The 19927-nt window shown below is 48.6% G+C and overlaps 1 protein-coding gene across 1 annotated transcript in view; it reads right to left on the reverse strand.

Annotated features, from left to right (window-relative positions):
- LOC140417945 (uncharacterized) overlaps positions 1–7474 on the reverse strand; it is a 30018-nt gene extending 22544 nt beyond the window's left edge. The window contains exons 1-2 of the mRNA XM_072501378.1: positions 7317–7474; positions 1624–2925 (exon numbers count right to left, since the gene is read on the reverse strand). Of these exons, the coding sequence (XP_072357479.1) occupies positions 1624–2570 (947 nt within the window). The 5' untranslated portion in view covers positions 2571–2925; positions 7317–7474. The remainder of the gene's footprint in view (positions 1–1623; positions 2926–7316) is intronic.
- Positions 7475–19927: the final 12453 nt, after the last annotated feature.

The raw sequence follows: 19927 nt of genomic DNA on the forward strand, positions 1-19927 counted from the left end.
TAAATACACAATGTAAATACATAGACACAGGCATCGGGTGAAGCATACGGCGTGCAGTACTACTCAGTGGAGAAGGTGCGTGAAGAGATCAGGTCAGAGCATAAGAGAGTCTGGTGACAGTGGGGAAGAAGCTGTTTTTTATCTGTTAGTGCGTGTTCTCAGACTTCTGTATCTCACTGCCCGATAGAAGAGGTTGGAAGAGAGAATAACCCAGGTAGGAGAGGTCTTTGATTCTGCTGCCTGCTTTCCCAAGGCAGCGGGAGGTGTAGACAGTCAATGGATGGGAGGCGGGTTCGCATGGTGGACTGGGTTGTGTTCACGACTCTCTGTAGTTTCTAATGGTCTTGCCCCGAGCAATTGCCATACCAGGCTGTGGAGGAGGACCAGAGGAGGAGCAGACCAGGAACCTCCAAAGGGTACAACTCAGGGAGGGAAACTCACTCCACTACCCATCAGATCCTCCGCCCGACCCAGATAAACACACAGTTATTCCTGCCCTGCCCGAGCCGATCAAGTGACCACTGCCACTCCCAGGCAGCCAAGAGAATATTGAAGAAGAAAAGTGGAACAAGGATTAACTGACCACACCCAGTTCCTCGTGCTCACTAGTCCCCTTGGTTCTCTCGTGTTTTTGGGACAATTTCTGTATCTTCCTCCGTGAAGACAGACACACATTGTTTAGTTTCTCTGACATTTCCTTATTCCCCATTATAAACTCTCCTGTCTCAGCCTGGAATGGACCCACATTGGTCTTTGCTAATCTTTTCATTTTCACATTCTTATAGGAGCTTTTCCAGTCAATATTTATGTTTCTCGTCAGTTTGATCCCATATTCTATTTTCTCTTTATCAATTTCTTCATCCTCCTTTGCTGAATTCTAAATCAATTCCCAATCCACAGGCGTACGGTTATTTTGGCCTCTATGAGCCTCTTCCTTTGATCTAATGGAATCCTTAAATGTTCTCGTTAGCCACAGTTGCATCACTTTTCCTGTGGCTTTTTGTTCCTTAAAAGGAATCTATATTTGATGTCAACATGTAATAATGCCTTAAAAATCAGTGACTGTCTGTCTATTGTCATACCTATTGTCGAAATGTCCCAATCGACCACAGACAACTTGCCTTTCAAACCTCGACAGTTTCCTTTGTGAAAAACACGTGGATAAATTAAACAAAGGAACCATGTAACCACCAGAGCCCATTCTCATGGCAACGTGGCAAGCTTTCAGAGGTTCCAAACAGAATTGGGAACTAAATATCTTCCAACCACCAAATACCCATTCGCTCTGTGATCCTCGTGAAAGTTGAAGTCAGGAATTCACAACATGGCTCAATGATCATCAGCCCACTGGAGGCAAATTTGTGAGACCAACCAGTCCAGCAGGAAGAAACCCTCCGCCCATCCCTATTGATCAACTGACAGAATTAACAAAATGCAGTCCTGGATGCAATTGAGAGCAGAACAGCAGAATCCAACCCCTGTAATCAATTGTGAACTTGGTGTGTGAGCATATGCAATGAAACACAAAATCTCTCCCACACTGAGAGCAGATGAACGGCCTCTCCCCAGTGAGAACTGGCGGTGTCTCCATAGTTGGGATGGATCACTGAATATCTCACCTACTCTGGGGAGAGGGGCCTCTCCCCAGTGTGAACTCGCTGGTGTGTCCGCAGGCTGGATAACCAAGCAAATCTCTTCCCACACTGAGAGCAGGTGAACGGCCTCTCTCCAGTGTGAACTCGCTGGTGGCTCCGCAGGTGGGATAACTGAGTGAATCCCTTCCCACACTGAGAGCAGGTGAACGGCCTCTCTCCAGTGTGAACTCGCTGGTGGCTCCGCAGGTGGGATAACTGAGTGAATCCCTTCCCACACTGAGAGCAGATGAATGGCCTCTCCCCAGTGTGAACTCGCTCGTGTGTCTGCAGGCTGGATAACCGAGTGAATCCCTTCCCACACTGAGAGCAGGTGAATGGCCTCTCCCCAGTGTGAACTCGCTGGTGTGTCTGCAGGCTGGATAACCGAGTGAATCCCTTCCCACATTGAGAGCAGGTGAACGGCCTCTCGCCAGTGTGAACTTGCAGATGTTTCTGCAGGGCAGATGAATGTTTGAATCCCTTCCCACACTGAGGGCAGATGAATGGTCTCTCCCCAGTATGAACTCTCTGGTGTGCCCGCAGTTCGGACAACTGAGTGAATCCCTTCCCACACTGAGTGCAGGTGAATGGCTTCTCCCCAGTGTGAACTCTCTGGTGTGCCTGCAGGGTAGATGAATGACTGAATCCCTTCCCACACTGAGAACAGGTGAATGGTCTCTCCCCAGTGTGAACGCGCTGGTGTGTCTGCAGAATGGATAACCGAGTGAATCTCTTCCCACACTGAGAGCAGGTGAACGGCCTCTCCCCAGTGTGAACTCGCCGATGTCTCTGCAGGTCAGAGAATTGAGCGAATCCTTTTCCACACTGAGAGCAGGTAAATGGCCTTTCCCCAGTGTGAATGCGTCGATGAATTTCCAGCACAGACGGTGCTGTGAATCCCTTCCCACAGTCCTCACATTTCCATGGTTTCTCCATGTTTTGGGTCTCCTCGTGTCTGTCCAGTTCGGCCAATCAGTTGAGGCTTCGTCCACACACAGAACACGTGTACAGTCACTCCCTGATGTGAATGATGTGATGTTTTTTCAGGCTGTGTAACTGGTTAAAGCTCTTTCCACAGTCAGTGCTCTGGAACACTCTCACTCGGGTGTGTGTGTCACGGTGCTTTTCCAGTGACACTAATGTTTAAAATCTTTTGAAGTTGACAGATGAGGCAAACATTTCTCCTTTAGATTCGAAGGCCAATGATATTCAGGTCCCAAGGAATTGAGGGACTGTCAGATCCAAACGACATGTATTAGATTTCGGTCTGTAATTGGCCTCTTCGAATCTTCTGTTAAAACAATTTACAAAAGACATCACTGTCAGTACAGGATAGAAATTCAGAACAAGCAATTCTAGTTTCTCTGGAACTTTCTTTTCTCTTGCGTTCCGCAACATCTGTAAATCTCCATCCCACACACTCTCCCTCCATTCTCACTCTGCTGTACCTAATATTCACCCTCCCAATTCTCCTGAAGGTGCTGATTCAGGCTGATTGACAGATCCCTGCTCACTGCTTCCCGTCCTGGACACAGAAACCATAACAAATAGGAGCTGCAGTCGGCCATTCGGCCCATCGAACCTGCTCAACCATTCAATGGGATCATTGGCCGATCTACCTCAGCACCATTTTCCAACACTATCCCCCATATCGCTCGATACCTTCACTCCCTTGAAACGTTAGCAACCTCTGTCTTGAAAATACTTGATGACTGAGGTTCCACAGTCCTCTGGGGTAGAGAATTCCAAATGCTGACAGGGGGAGTGAGGGGAAGATGGGTTTGGTGGTGGAATCTTCCTGGAGTTGGCAGAACTGGCGGAGGATGATTTCTTCAATGCGGAGGCTGGTGGGGTGAAAAGTGAGGACAGTGGGGATTCTATCCTGGTTCTGGGAGAGAGGAGCGAGGGGGAGGGCAGAGGTGTGGGAGATGGGTCGGTCACGGTTGACAGCCCCATCGACCACAGTGGGTGGGAAGCCACGGTTAAGGAAGAATGAAGACATGTCAGCAGCACCGTTTTGGAAAGTGGCATCATCGGAACAGATGTGACGGAGGCGAAGGAACTGAGGGAATGGGATGGAGTCCTTACAGGATGTGGGGTGTGAAGTGCTGGAGTCGACGTAGCCGTGGGAGCCGGTAGGTTTGTGGTGGATATTAGTGGACTGTCTATCTCAGAAATTGAAATAGGTCAAGGAAGGAAAGGGAAGTGTTGGAGACAGACCATGTGGAGGTGATAGAGGGGTGCAAACCGAAAGCAAAATGAATATATTTTTCCAGGCTTTGCAGAACGCCTCCGGTCCATCCGCAAGCAGTTCCCAGACCTTCCTGTCGCTTGCCATTTCAACTCACCGTCCTGCTCTCAGTCTGCATGTCTGCCCTTGGCCTGTTTGATTCGAAGTCAAAGGGGTGGCCATTTTGTTGAGCAAGAGAACAGGGTTTACGGGGGACAGAGAGGTGTTGGACCTGAGGGGAGGTTTGTGATAGTGGGTGGGGTGTGAGAGGGGACATTGGTGGTGTTGGTAAATGTGTATGCGTCCAATTGGGATGATATTGGTTTTGTAAAGAGGTTACTGGGAGCGATTCCGGGCTCTCACCAGCTGATCATGGGGGTGGATTTTAATTGTGTAATGTTTGGTAGGTCAAGCCCTAAGTCGATGGGAAGGTCGTGAATGACGAAAGAGCTCTGAAGGTTCTGGAAAGGATGGGGGTGGTGTATCCGTGGAGGTTCGTGAACCCGGGAGGGAATATTCCTTCTTCTCGCATGTGTGTAGGGTGTATTCCAGGATTGATTTTTTGTAGTGAGCCGGGCGGTGCTGATGGGGACAGTTGGGGTGGAATCATGATCTCGGACCATGCACCGCACTGTTACGTGTGAGGCTTTGATCAGGACAGGTGCAGAGACCGGGGTGGAGGTTGAATTCTTGGCTTTTGACCAATAAGAAGTTCTGTGGGAAGGCAAGAGGAGCGATTAAGAACTATGTTGAGCTCAACCTGAACGGGGAGGAGTCGGCGGCCCATGTTGCGGGAGGCCCAGAAAGCGGTGTCCGGGGAGAAATTACTTCATATAAAGCCGACAGGGAGAGGGTGAGAAGGGAGGAGCACCGGCAGTTACTGGATGAGGTAGTGGAGGTGGACAGGAGATACTCGGCGGCCCCCACGAAGGGGTTGTTGGCAGAAAGGAAGATGTTGCAGGGGCAGTTTGACCGGTTGACGATGGGTAAGGCGGTGGGCAGCTGCAGAGGGTGAGGGGGCTGCATTGTGAGCATGGGGAGAAGGCGAGGCGTAGGCTGGTCCACCAGCTGCAGTATCAGGCAGCGTCAAGGGAAATTCTGCAGGTGAAGGGGGAGGTGGTATTGGACCCAAAAGGATAAACAAGGTGTTTAAGGCCTTTGACCAGGGGCTGTATAGTGCCGAGTTGGTGGAGGAGGTAGTCTGTTCCTGGATGGGTTGGAGTTCCCGGAGTTGGAGGAGGGGTAGAGGCCGGCACTGGAGGAGCCATTGGGGTTAAGGGAGGGAATGGAGTGTATTGGTAGGATGAAGGTGGGGAAGGGGATGGCTCTTCGGTGGAATTTTCTGAGCAGTTCATGAAGGAGTTGGCCCCCCCAGTTGTTGTGTATGTTTAGTGAGGTGGTGGAAGAGAGAGAGCTGCCGGCTACGTTGGCGCAGACATTGATCTCGAAAAAGGAGAAGGACCCACCGGAGTGTGGGTCCGACAGGCCCATTTTGCTGTTGAACACGGACATGAAGGCCCTGGTGAAGGTGTTGCCGTGTAGGTAGGAGGGGTGTGTGCCAGCGGTGCTTTCTAACGATCAAACGGGTTTTGTGAAGGGGAGACAGCTCTCCAGTAACATCAGGTGGTCATTGAATGTAATTCTGTCGGGGGGGGGGGGGTGAGAGCGTGGGTTCGATTGTTGTATGCATTCCCCATGACGCTGACACACACACCATAATCATAGAATATAGCAAAATACAGCACAGAACAGGCCCTTCGGCCCACGATGTTGTGCCGAACCTTTGTCCTAGATAAATCATAGATTATCATAGAATTTACAGTACAGGAGGCCATTCGGCCCATCGAGTCTGCACCAGCTCTTGGAAAGAGCACCCTACCCAAGGTCAACACCTCCACCCTATCCCCATAACCCAGTAACCCCACCCAACACGAAGGGCAATTTATCATGGCCAGTCCACCTAACCTGCACATCTTTGGACTGTGGGAGAAAACCGGAACACCAGGAGGAAACCCACGCACACATGGGGAGGATGTGCAGACTCCGCACAGGGAATCATCTTATCTATTGAATGGAAAAAGGCCTTGGGGATGTAGATCGGTAAGGATCCAAACAGGAAGAGGAACCTGGGCAGTACATTCATCTTGATCGTCTGCATCCTCCCCACCAGGGAAATCGGGAGACCATCCCAGCTCTGTGGGTCATTTTTGACTTCCTCCGACAGACTCACTCCTACTGGGCTTTCCATCAGTAAATTAAATTAAACTTAGGCCGGGAGTAGGGTACAGTTTCAGAACTGCTGCCAGGGACCTAGGTTTGATTCCTTGAGTGGCTGTCTGTGTGGCGTTTGCACATTCTCCCTGTGTTTCCTCCGGGCGCTCCGATTTTCTCCCACAGTCCAAAAATATGTAGCTAAAGTGGATTGGTCATGCTAAATTGCCCCTTAGTATCCAAAGATGTGTAGGTTAGGCGGGTTGGCCATGATCGATGCACGAGGTTACAGGGATAGGGTGGGGAGTGGGCCTCAGTGGAGTGCATTTTCTGAGGCTCAATGCAGACTTGAGGAGTGAATGGCCTTCTGCACGATAGGAATTCTATGTCTTCTATGTTGTGTTCTGTATTTTAATTCAACTGTGCTGTTAGTCTGTTTTGGGGTGTGTGACCTGCATTGTTATCCTTCTGCATTGTATAAACTTACCCTCTTTCCCCACTCACTATGTTAACCTGTTAACTGGTTGTTCAATTGATCTGGCATTTCACATAGCGGCTCTGGTCCCTAAAATATACTGCTGCAAATTAATTCTGCAATGTGTTGCTTGTATTTATGCGGCAATATCTCTTGTTCCACCCTGTGCCCATTTCCCACCAACTTTCTTGTTACTCTGTTGTATTCATTGTTTAAAAAATGGCTAAAACATCCATAACAAAGTAAAAATCTGTCCAACTCATCCGTTAATATATTCAATTACACCAGACTCCACTGGTCCTTGGAAGAGAAATCCAGAGACGAACAACCCTCTGAGGTAACTGATGACTTGAAATATATAACGTAGCGACAGAATTATATTGCACAACTGGAAATAATAATAAATATACTTAATTACACAACTATCAATAATCAAAAAATCTGCAGCATATAACACCAGGCATATTGCGGTACGATATTATTTACAGTCCTCTTAAATGTCAGCCATCTCCAGGGGTAACCAGCCCCTTAATTGTGAACATTGGGAAAGAGCATCCTTTTAGCCAGACAAATAAATGTGTCAAGCTGAGGGAGCAAAGGATGTCAATGTCTTTGAGAGAGAGAGAGGGAGACCTGGGCCAAGCTTTGCAGAGTCTGCACCCTCCCTGGATTCACTTCCTTTCCCTTCAGTTGCTGCAAGTGACCAATTGAAGGTGAGAATGAGAAAAGAAATGGAAAGGGGGAGAAAACATAGTGTTTTACTCACAGATGTTGGCGACAGGAGGAGCCTTCATCCAACTTCCGCTTTGTGACATCACAATGGCGCCCTGCCTCAATCAACCAATAGGAATCACCCCTGTCCGCGGTGTCGTCTCCGGGTTGCAGTGCGCAGGACCGGCCCGACCCCATCTATTGTTCCCCCACCCTTTGTTCCCCCTCTGCCTGCACGTGTACCTCCTCGAGATAAGGTTTCTGACGGTTCCGGCCAGAGCGAGGAACCGCTAGGTGATCTCTCCTCTCTCTCGCCCCGGGACTGCGCATGTGCGAAAGAGAGCCCGCCCACTGACTGTCCTGCTGAGGTGTTGACCAATTGGAAGATTTGGAGGACCGGAACGTCTCTGATCTTCCAGCCAATCAGAGCGCGGGGTTTGTGTGACTGACGATTGAGCTTCACTGAGACGGAAGCTTCTTCCTGTCTCCAACATCTGTGAGTGAAACACTTTCTTTTCTCCCCCTTTCCATTTCTTTTCTCATTCTGACCTTCAATTGGTGACTTGCAGCAACTGAAGGGAAAGGAAGTGAATCCAGGGAGGGTGCAGACTCTGCAAAGCTTGGCCCAGGTCTCTCTCTCTCTCTTAAAGACATTGACATCCTTTGCTCCCTCAGCTTGACACATTTATTTGCCGAGCCCCTCGCTGAAGCTCAAATACGACAAATATAAACCACCCATGAGCCCTGCCGCTGCCCAGCCTGTAATATAACAGGGGCCGGTTTAGCTCAGCTGGTTAGTGAAGCAGAGCAAGGCAACAGTGTTGGTTTAATTCCCGTACCGGGTGAGGTTATTCATGAAGGCCCCACCTTCTCAAACCTGTCCCTCGCCTGAGGTTAGTGATCCTTGGGTTAAATTACACCAGGCAGCTCTCCCCCTCAAAGGGGAAAGCAGCCTCTAGTCATCTTGGACATTGGTGACTTTACCTTTAATATAATAATTGAATCAACTTGATATAATCCTCACCCAACCCGAAACCTTTCAGTGTATACAGCAGATAATTCCACTCAACTCGAGCAAAAGCTTTCAGTACACCGCTTTTACCAGACTCCTAAAGGACCCTCTGATGGACTGACCTTATTAACACTACACCTCTGTAGGCTTCACCCGATGCCAGTGTTTATGTAGTTACATTGTGTATCTTGTGTTGCTGTATTATGTATTTTATTTTATTTCCTTTTCATGTACTTAATGATCCGTTTAGCTGCTTGCAGAAAAATACCCTTCACTGTACCTCTGTACACGTGACAATAAACAAATCCAATCCAAGAGATCACCAGTGTAGCCAGTGCATATTTCTGAAAAGCTTGAATCACATTTGGCAACCTTTCAAAGTTGTGACTGGAAAATCTTCCCCGATAAACCCAGTCTGGTCCTCCCGCACAATTGTCGGAAGGATGTCCTCAAGCCTTCTCACCAAAACTTTAGATAGTAGTTTGAAGTGAAGATTCAAAAGAGGGATTGACCAATAAGAGGTCCGCTCCTCTGTGTCCTTGCCCGCCTTCAGAATCAAAGATATATAAGCCTCACAAAGAGTCGCTGGCAGCATCTCCGAGTCAAAAGAGTGATAATACATACCCACCAACAGATCTGACAACAAATCCTCAAATCCGCTACAATAATAATAATCTTTATTAGTGTCACAAGTAAGCTTACATTAACACTGCAATGAAGTTACAGCGAAAATTCCTATCGCCACACTCCGGCGCCTGTTCGAGGCACAGAGGGAGAATTCAGAATGTCCAGATTACCTAACAGCGTGTCTTTTGGGACTTGTGGGAGAAATCCGGAGCACCCGGAGGAAACCCACGCAGACACAGGGAGAACATGCAGACTCCGCATAGCCAGAGACACAAGCCGGGAATCAAATGCGGATCCCTGACGCTGTGAAGCAACAGTGCTAACCACTGTGCTACCATGGCAAGCAATTGCTCGGTTTATACCCAAACTTGTACAACCTCTTCCCGACCTGCTGAGTCAATAGGGAGTCCAAAGCCGCTCTTGCCATGTTAACCTCCTTCAGCGATCGCTTACTCGGGGCCTTCTTATAATTCTCCTCGGCCTTCGCCAAACAAACCTCCAGACGCCGCTGGTTCTCCAGCATCCTGTACCTTTTATTAGCAGTGTAAGAAATGATCACCTCCTCCCCCACACTGGCATGAGCTACACACGTCTGGAGGGGGAAATGGAGGGAGAAATACCAGGGGCCAAGTTAAAGAAAAGGAAGAATTCAAATTCTTCCTCAAAATGTGTCGGAAATGACGTAACTCTTGTCAGGGAAGCATCATATCACCACTCTTGACCTGGGGGTGATCTCTCGAGCAGGAACTCCAGAAAAATGAGGAGATGGCCCACAATTACGATATTTCCTGTGGTGCAAGAGGGCACCAGGTATAGGATCGTCCTCGGCAGAAAAAAGTCATTGATTCTATTATGATTTGATGTGGGGCTGGAAAGAAGGTAAAATCTATACCCTTTGGGTGCAAAGCTCTCCACATAACCCAACTCCTTACAAGCTGGGTCCAACGCCCTACCTTGCAGCGTGCGAGGGCGGGGGGGGGGGGGGGGGGTGGTCCTGGTAACCAGGGACTTATCTACCAGAGAATTTAAGTGGCCGTTGAAGGCCAAAAGCCACAAAAACCTTTGTAATGAACTCCGGGAAGTAATTCGGGGGTCCATAAACATTAATGATTGAAACAGCATCTCCATGCACCAAACCTCTAATGATCGCATATCTACCTCCTTTGTCCTTGGTGCAGGTTTCAACCTTAAAAGTGATATTTTTATTCATAAGGATTGCCACACCCTTGCTACTTGAGGTAAAGGTGGTGAAAAAACCTGCCCCACCCAATCCCGCCTCAGTTTAAAGTGTTCCTCATCATCCAGATGGGTTTCCTGTAATAAAGCGATGTCGACTTTCGCCTTAAGAAAGGAGAGGATCTTTTTCCTTCTGATAGGGTGATGGATGCCCCGTACATTCCCTGAGAATATTCGAACATTAACTGCTTCCATTAGTTAGGCGACAGAGAGACAGGAACAGATTTTCACGCCACAATCGGGCGTGCGCCATTACCCCCTCCTCCAACTCACTTTACACCAGAGGCACCGAAGTCTCCCCAAACTGCTCCTTTCACAGATAAAAGCCCCGTCTGTACCAGAGTAGGATAAAGTCAACAACACATAAACCCTCCCATAATAACAAAAATACAAAAGAATCACAACCACAATAGATCCAAGGGGACATTCCTCAATAAGACTGAGGACCCGGAGGGTTAACCCCACGGCCAGACTGTCGTTACCCTCAGGATCCCTTCTCTAAACTGAGGAGAAGAAAATAAGGGCCAACACGGGAATGGGGATCGAATGTCCCTCCCGCATTTTAGACCCACCTGTGAAGACCTGCATCCACCACCACCCCCACCCTTCGGCAATGGAACCACTCGGTTCTGCCATGATTAACGCTTGGATAATAGAAGAAAGATGACGGATAATAAGTACACGGAACATCTACCAAAACTGAGAAAAGTTAATATGAGTTCCTGTAGCACTCGAGGAGAAGAAGACTTTCAATCGATGCTCACAGAATAACAACTCACTTCAACAGGATAAAAGACAACAAATTCAGACAACACCATTATAGGGAAAGAGTCCCGATTAGAGCCTGAGTTAGTCTGTGCTGCAAACCATCCCTCCAAATACTTGCCCTTCGTGGATTTAACAAAGGCCAAGGCAGTAGTGGGATTATCAACAGACTTGCCGGAGTTGTCGGATACAATTTTTAGGGTCTCAGGATAAAGCGACAGAATTCACTCCCACAGCCTTGAGTTCCCTTCAAACTTCATTGAAGCCTCGATGCTTCGTTTGTGTGGCTGCCAAAAGTCCTGGAAGAAGGAAATCCTCACTCCCTCATGGAGCCAGGTCCCACCTCACCTTACCCGTCTCCAGGACCTTCTGGTGATCTTTGAAGTTGTGGAAGTGAATGATTACAGGCCTGGGATGAAAACTATCCCTCGGCCTCAAAGACAGGATCCAATGCTCTTTCTAATTTGAAACACCCAGGCTTCACATCCAGCTTCAGAAAATGTGGCAGCGGTCCTCGAAGAACCTAATCGGAACCTCACCCTCCAGACCTTCTGGCAGGCTGACGACTCGGATGTTCTTTCTCTGACCCTTCGTTCTCGAAATCCTCCAGGACCTCCGCCACGCCACTCAGTCAGTTTTCCAAGGATTGAATTGTTGCCTCCGCTGAGGAGGCATCTTGTCAACGTTCAGGATTCTCTGCTCCGGATGATCAAGCCTCTTTAACATAGACATGTAGAAGACAGGAAAAGGAGGAGGTCATTCGGCCCTTCTGGCCTGCTCCACCGTTCGTCACGATCAGATTTTCATTTTCATTTTCATGGTTGATTATCCAGCTCAATAGCCTAATCCTATTTTCTCCCCATAACCCTTGATCTCATTCACCTCAAGTGCCATATCTAGCCACCTCTTGAATGCATTCAAGTCATGTGAGTGTCCCTTTAAGAAAGGTTTTCTCTTATCACATGACTTGTAGCACGGCTTCAGTGATGTCATTTGTGGGTGGAGCTGGGCTGTGGCTGTCAGGTGAGAGGGGGTTTAGTGTTAGGGTTTCAGTTTCAGTTTGTTGCTTTGAACTGCAGAAGAAAGAAGCAGGGTTTCCCTGTTTTTCTCTGTTTTTATTTTAAAAGCTGTTCCAGGGAACTGAAAGGACATTGGGTGCGGCAAACTGTATCTTTAAAGATAGAGTTGCTTTCCGGAAGGAGATTTGAATCTGCTGGTTAAAGGCTGGATCAGAATCTTGGGGAAAGGATCAGTCCCATTCAAGTGAGAGGACTGTGTGCTGGGCCACGCCCTTGAAAGGGGTTTTGGTTTATTGGATTTTGTATTGAATTGGAACAGCTACTAAGGGGGATTCATTAAGCGTTATATACATAGATTACTGGAGCTGTTGTGGTTTTTTCTTGTTTGTAATTGATAGTAAATTCTTGATAAGCATTTCATATACGTCAACTACATTCTTATAATAAACTTTGTTTTGACAAAGGCGCCGAGGAGGTCTGACGAATCACACCTGAAGTGAAAGCTCTTGTGCTCATCCTAACCAAATTCAACATAAACGTTATAGGTCAGGTGAGCTTTGGAGTTTCTAAGCCCTGGCCCATAACAGCTTCAACTACTTCCTGTGGGAATGAATTCCACAGGATCACCACTCTTTGAGTGAAGAAATGTCTCCTCATCTCTGTCCTAAATGGTCTACCCCGAATCCTCAGACTGTGACCCCTGGTTCTGGGCATACGCACCATCGGGAACATCCTCCTTGCATCTACCCTCCTAGTCCTGTTAGATTTGATAAGTCTCTATGACATCCCCGCTCATTCGTCTGAACTCCAGAAAATAATCCTAACCTAGTCAATTTCTCTTCATACGTCAGTGCCGCCATCCCCGAAACCAGCCTGGTAAACCTTCGCTGCACTCCCTCGAGAGCAAGAACATCCTTCCTCAGAAAAGGAGACCAAAACTGCACACAATATTCCAGGTGTGGCCTCACCAAGGCCCTGAATCATTGCAACAATACATCCCTGCTATTGTACTCGAAACCTCTCACAATGAAAGCCAACTTACCATTATCCTTCTTTACCTCCTGCTGCACCTGCATGCTTACCTTCAGCAGCTGATGCACAAGGACACCCAGGTCCTGCTGCACACTTCCCTCTCCCAATTTACAACCATTTAGGTAGTAATCTGCCTTCTTGTTTTTGCTTCCAAATTGAATAACCTCACATTTATCCAAATTATACTGCCATTGATTTACCCAACCTGTCCAGATCATGCTGAAGGATCTCTGCATCCTCGTCACAGTTCACACTCCCACCCATCTTGGTATCATCGGCAAACTTTGAGATGTTACATTTTATTCCCTCGACCACATCATTAGTGTATATTGTGAGTAGCTGGGGTTCCAGCACCGATCCCTGTGGCACTCCACTAGCTAGTGCCTGCCAATTTGAAAAGATCCTGTTAATGCATACTCTTTGTTTCCTTTCTGCCAACCAGTTTTCTATCCATCTCAATACACTTCCATCAATGTGCTTTAATCTTGCATGAAAATCCGATTTCCTTGCAAAATGTAGATGCCAAGGTGCTGGCGAAGGTCTTAGCCACGAGGATTGAGGATTGTGTGCCGCAGATCATCCATGAAGACCAGACGGGGTTTGTGAAGGGGAGACAGTTGAACGCAAATGTGCGGAGGCTTTTGAATGTTATCATGATGCCGGCGAGGGAGGGGGAGGCGGAGGGACGCTGAGACAGCCTTCGATAGGGTAGAGTGGGGGTACCTGTGGGAGGTGCTGAAGAGGTTCGGGTTTGGGGAGGGGTTTGTCAGGTGGGTTAGGCTGTTGTATGAGGTCCTGATGGCGAGTGTGGCCACAAATAGGAGGAGGTCCGAGTACTTTTGGTTGCACCGAGGGACGAGACAGGGGTGTCCCCTGTCCCCCCTGCTCTTCACACTGGCGATTGAACCCCTGGCTATGGCACTGAGAGAGTTGAGGAACTGGAGGGGGTTGGTGCGGGGTGGGGAGGAGCATAGGGTGTCGCTTTATGTGGACGACCTGCTGCTGTATGTGGCGGACACGGTGGGAGGAATGCCAGAGGTAATGAGGGGACTTTTTGGGGTACAAGCTCAATATGGGGAAGAGCGAGCTGTTTGTAGTTCAGCTAGGGGACCAGGAGAGGGGGATTGGCGAGCTCCCACTAAAAAGGGTGGAGAGGAGCTTCAGATATTTGGGGGTCCAGGTGGTCAGGAGCTGGGGGGCCCTGCATAGGCTTAACTTTACAAAGCTGGTGGAGCAAATGGAGGAGGAGTTCAAGAGCTGGGACGCATTGCCGCTGTCCTTGGCGGAGAGGGTGCAGTCAATCAAAATGACGGTGCTCCCAAGGTTTTTGTTCCAGTGCCTCCCCGTGTTTATCCCGAAGGCTTTTTTCAGGCAGGTTAACAGGAGTATATGGGGTTTGTGTGGGCGCGAGGGACTCCGAGGGTAAGAAGGGTGTTCCTGGAGTGGAGTAGAGATAGGAGGGGGCTGGCGCTGCCCAACCTCTGTGGGTACTACTGGGCCGCCAATGCGACGATGGTGCGCAAGTGGGTGATGGAGGGGGAGGGGGCTGCATGGAAGAGGCTGGAGACGGCGTCCTGTGTGGGCACGAGTCTGGGGGCACTGGCAATGGCGCCGCTGCCGCTCCCTCCAAGGAGGTATACCACGAGCCCGGTGGTGGTGGCGGCCCTCAAAATTTGGGGGCAGTGGAGGCGGCACAGGGGGGAAGTTGGGGCCTCGGCGTGGACCCCATTACGGGGGAACCACTGGTTCGCCCCAGGAAGAACCGGTGGAGGGTTTTCGGGGTGGCACGGGGCAGGGATACGAAAGTTGGGGGACCTGTTTGTGGACGGGAAGTTCATGAGCTTGGGTGAACTGGAGGAAAAGTACGGGCTCCCCCTGGGGACCACCTTCAGGTACTTACAGGTAAGGGCGTTTGCCAGACGGCAGGTGGTGGAATTCCCACGGCTACTGCCACACACAGTACAGGACAGGGTGCTCTCGGGGGAGGTGGGTGGGAGTGGGGAAGATCTCGGAAACATACCAGGTGATGCAGGAGGAGGAGGAGGCCTCAGTGGTGGAGTTGAAAGGTAAGTGGGAGGAGGAGTTGGGAGAGGAGATCGAAGAGGGGACGTGGGCAGATGCCCTAGGGAGGGTGAACTCTTCCTCTTTGTGCGCAAGGCTCAGCCTCATACAGTTTAAGGTGCTGCACAGGGCACACATGACCGGGACAAGGATGAGCCGGTTCTTTGGGGGTGAGGACAGGTGTGTTAGGTGCTCAGGGAGCCCAGCAAATCACACCCATATGTTCTGGGCATGCCCATCGCTGGAGGAATTTTGGAAGGGCGTAGCGAGGACGGTGTCGAGGGTGGTAGGATCCAGGGTCAAACCGGGCTGGGGGCTCGCAATATTTGGGGTGGCAGAGGAGCCGGGAGTGCAGGAGGCGAAAGAGGCCGGAATTCTGGCCTTTGCGTCCCTGGTAGCCCAGCGAAGGATTCTCCTTCAGTGGAAAGATGTGAGGCCCCCAAGCATGGAATCCTGGATCAGCGATACGGCAGGGTTCATTAAATTGGAGAGGGTGAAATTCGCCTTGAGAGGGTCGGGACAAGGGTTCTTTAGGCGGTGGCAACCGTTCTTAGACTTCCTGGCAGAACGGTAGACATTGGTCAATGGCAGCAGCAGCTCGGGGGGGGGGGGGGGGGGGGAGTTTACTTTATTTTTGTTTATTTTATTTACACTGGAGGGTCTGAGGCGGTGTATACACCTGTTGTGTTAAGTTGGGGTGTTAATGTTAATTTATTATTTATGTACAGGGGGGGGAGGGGTTTGGGGGGTTGCTTTTTTAGATTGTGTTTTGTACTTCACCCTGTTGGGTTCTTTTTTCTTTCTCATTTTGTTACTGATGTTTTATGAAAACCTTTAATAAAAATTATTTTATGAAAAAAATATCTTGCAAGAAAATCTCTTGTGCAAGACTTTGTCAAACACTTTCTGAAAGTCCAAATGTATCACATTCACTGGCTCCCCCTTGTCAACTCTACCAGTTGACTACTCTTCGTGGCATTTTGCAGCTCGGCCTCATGAGCTCACAGATATTGAGTCAGCACACTCAGTCTCTGGTCAGTGACACGGAAAATGTTGGCAGTCATTATTTTCACCACCTCAGAAAGAGTCCCGGAGAGCGCGGAGTCGAGAGACCTCCTGAGGGTCAGGCCGCCATGTTGAAAAAGTGTCTCCAGGCCCTCTCCGGCGCCTGTTCGGGTACACTCGGGAGAATTCAGAATATCCAATTCAACTCACAAGTACGTCTTTTGGGACTTGCGGGAGGAAACCGGAGCACCTGGAGGAAACCCACGCAGACACGGGGAGAAGGTGCAGACTCCGCACGGACAGTGACCCAAGCCAGGATTCAAACCCGGGTCCCTGGCGCTGTAAAGCAACAATGCTACCCACTGTGCTACCATGCCTCAGTCATCAAGTATTTTCAGGACCGAGATTGATATGTTTCCAGATATTGAAGATATCAAGGGATATGGGGTATAGTTTGGGAAAATGGTGCTACGGTGGATGATTGGCCAATGAGCTCATTGAATGGTTGAGCAGGCTCGATGGGCTGAATGGCCGACTGCAGCTCCGATTTGTTATGGTCTCTGTGTCCAGGACAGGAAGCAGTGAGCATGGATCTGTCAATCAGCCTGAATCAGCACCTTCAGGAGAATTGGGAGGGTGAATATTAGATACAGCAGAGTGAGAATGGAGGGAGAGTGTGTGGGATGGAGACTTACAGCTTTTTGGAATAAAAGAGGAAATATTGTTCCATAGAAACTGGAATTGTCTGTTTTGAATTTCTATCCTGTACTGACAGTGATTTCTTTTATAAATTGTTTTTACAGGATATTAGAAGAGGAATTACAGACAGAAATCACAAACGTCACATCTCAATCTGACTGAGTCACTTGATTCATCGGGGCATGAATTTCATCGGCCTTTGAATCTCGAAGGTCTGTCTATTTTAAAAGATTTTAAACGTCAGTGTGACTGGAAAAGCACCGAGACACACACGTCCGAGTGAGAGTTTTCCAGAGCATGACTGTGGAAAGAGCTTAAACCAGTTACACAGCCTGAAAAAACATCACACCATTCACAGCGGGAGAGACCGTACGGGTGTTCTGTGTGTGGATGACGTTTCAATTGATTGTCCGACGTGGAGAGACGCGAGGAGACCCAAAACATGGAGAAACCATGGAAATGTGGGGACTGTGGGAAGGGATACAGATCTCCATCAGAGCTGGAAACTCATCGACGCATTCACACTGGGGAGAGGCCGTTCACCTGCTCTCAGTGTGAGAAGGGATTCACTCAATTATCCAGCATGCAGAAACACCAGCAAAATCACACTGGGGAGAAGCCATTCACTTGCCCTCAGTGTGAGAAGGGATTCACTCAATTATCCAGCCTGCAGAGACACCAACAAGTTCACACTGGGGAGAGACCGTTCACCTGCTCTCAGTGTGGGAAGGGATTGACTCGGCTATCCGGCCTGCGAAGACACCAGCGAGTTCACACTGAGGAGAGACTATTCACCTGCTCTCAGTGTGGGAAGGGATTCACTGAGTTATCCAGCCTGAAGTCACACCAGCGTAATCACACTAGGGAGAAGCCATTCACCTGTTCTCAGTGTGGGATGGGATTCATTCAGGTGTCGAAGCTGAAGAGACACCAGCAACTTCACCCTGGAGAGAAGTCATTTGGCTGCTTTCAGTGTGGGAAGGGATTCACTGAGTTATCCAACCTGCTGAGACACCAACAAGTTCACAAATGATCACTGGGGTTGGATTCTGCTGTTATTGCTGCTGTGAATCACATCCTGGACTGAACCATGTTCATTCTGATACTTGGTGAAGTGGGAGGGTCGGAGGGTTTCTTTCTGCTGCACTGGCCGGTCTCACGACTTTGCTTGCAGTGGGATGATGCTCTTTGAGTCTGGGAGAGAGCACATTTCCACTGAAATGATCCACAAAAGCTGATGATGGATATCCTGGATGGCATATGGTGGTTTTACCACTACTACAGATAGATCTAAAGTAAAAACAGGAAGTGCTGGCAAATGGGATTAGGTCAGCAGGTCAGGTGTTTTTCATGTGTTGGTGCAGACTCGATGGGCCGAAGAGCCTTTTCTGCTCTGTATTATTCTGTGATTCTGAGGTGGTAGAAACACCATCTTTACTTACAGTAGATGAGGCTCCAGCACCAGATGCATCCAGAGATACTGAGGGAAGTGAGTGGAAATTGCAGAGACACTAGTGATAATTTTCCAGTCTTCCTTAGACACAGGGCTGGTGCCAGAGGACTGGAGAATTATGAATGTTACACCTTTGTTCAAAAAAGGATGCTAGGATAAAGCCGGCAACTACAGACCAGTCAGACTGACTTCAGAGGTTGGGAAACTTCTGGAAAATATAGTTTGGGGCTGAATCAATAGTCACTTTGGCAAGTGCAGAATAATTAAGGAAAGCCAGCCTGGATTCATTCAGAGAAAATTCTGTTGAATTAACTTGCTGGAGTGTTTTGTGGAGGTAATAGAGAAGGTTGATAAGGGCAGCACAGTTGATGTGGTGTATACGGATTCTCAAAAGACATTTGACACAGAATCACGCAACCGACTTGTGAGAAAAATCTAATTCATGGAATAAAAGGGAAAGTTAGCACTTGGATAAGGAATTGGCTCAGAAGTGACAGGAACAGAGAGTGGTGATAAATGGTTGTTTTTCAGACTGGAGGAAAGTTTGTAGTGGAATTCCCCAGGGGTCAGTGTTGGAACTCTTTCACTTCCTGATATATATTCATGACCCAGACTGTGGTGTTCAGGGTTTGGTGGTAAAATTTGCCAATGATGCGAAGATTGGAAACATTGTCAGCTGTGATGAGGATAGTCTTGAACTTCAAAGGGGCATTGACAGGTTGGTGGATTGGGCAGACAAGTGGCAGATGAAGTTCAGTGCAGAGTGTGAGAGGTGATTTATTTTGGCAGGAAGAATATGGAGAGGCAGTGTAAAATAAAGGGAAAAACTCGAATGGAGGTGCAGGAACAGAGGGACCTCGGTGTATATGTCCATAAGTCATTAAAGGTGGTTGGGCATGTTGAGAGAGCAGTTAATGAAGCAGATGGTATCTTCGACTTTATTAATTGGAGAGGCGGTGACATAGTGGTATTGTCACTGGACGAGTAATCCAGAGACCCAGGGTGATGATCTGGGGAGCCGGGTTCGAATCCCACTACGGCAGGTGCTGGATTTAAACTCAATAAAATATCTGGAATTAAAAGTCTAATGATGGCCATGAAACTATTGCCGATTGTCGGAAAAACCCATCTGGTTCACTGATCTCCTTCAGGGAAGGAAATCTGCTGTCCTTACCTGGTCTGGCCTACATGTGACTTCAGACCCACAGCAATGTGGTTGACTCTTAACTGCCCCCTCAAGGGCAATTAGGGACAGGCAATAAATACTGGCCCAGCCTGAGAAGCCCACGTCCCATAAACAAATTTTAAAAAAATTAATAGGGGCAGTGAGCACAAGGTCATGTTGTCATGTTAGGCCACATCTGGAGCACTGTATCCAGTTCTGGTCACTGTGAATGAGGAAAGATGTGAAGATGTGAGAGTACAGAGGAAATTCACCAGAATGATTCCAGGGATAAAGAACTGTAGCTACGAGGATAGATTGGAGAAATTGGGTCTTTTTTCCTTGGAGAAATGAAGGCTGAGACTTGTTCGAGGTGTTCAAGGTACTGAGGGTTTGGACAGGGTAAATGGTGAGAATCTGTTCCCACTGAAGAAAGAATCAGGAACAAGAGGGCACAGATCCTAAATAATTGGAAAAGAGTAAAAGTGCGGAGAGGGAATTTTTATTCACCCACAGGGTGGTTGGAGACTAGAATGAACTTCCTGAGAGGGTGGTGGAGGCAGATTCGATCGAGGTATTTCAAAAGGGAATTGGA

Source organism: Scyliorhinus torazame, chromosome 5, assembly GCF_047496885.1.
Source record: "Scyliorhinus torazame isolate Kashiwa2021f chromosome 5, sScyTor2.1, whole genome shotgun sequence".
Taxonomy (NCBI): Eukaryota; Metazoa; Chordata; class Chondrichthyes; order Carcharhiniformes; family Scyliorhinidae; genus Scyliorhinus; species Scyliorhinus torazame.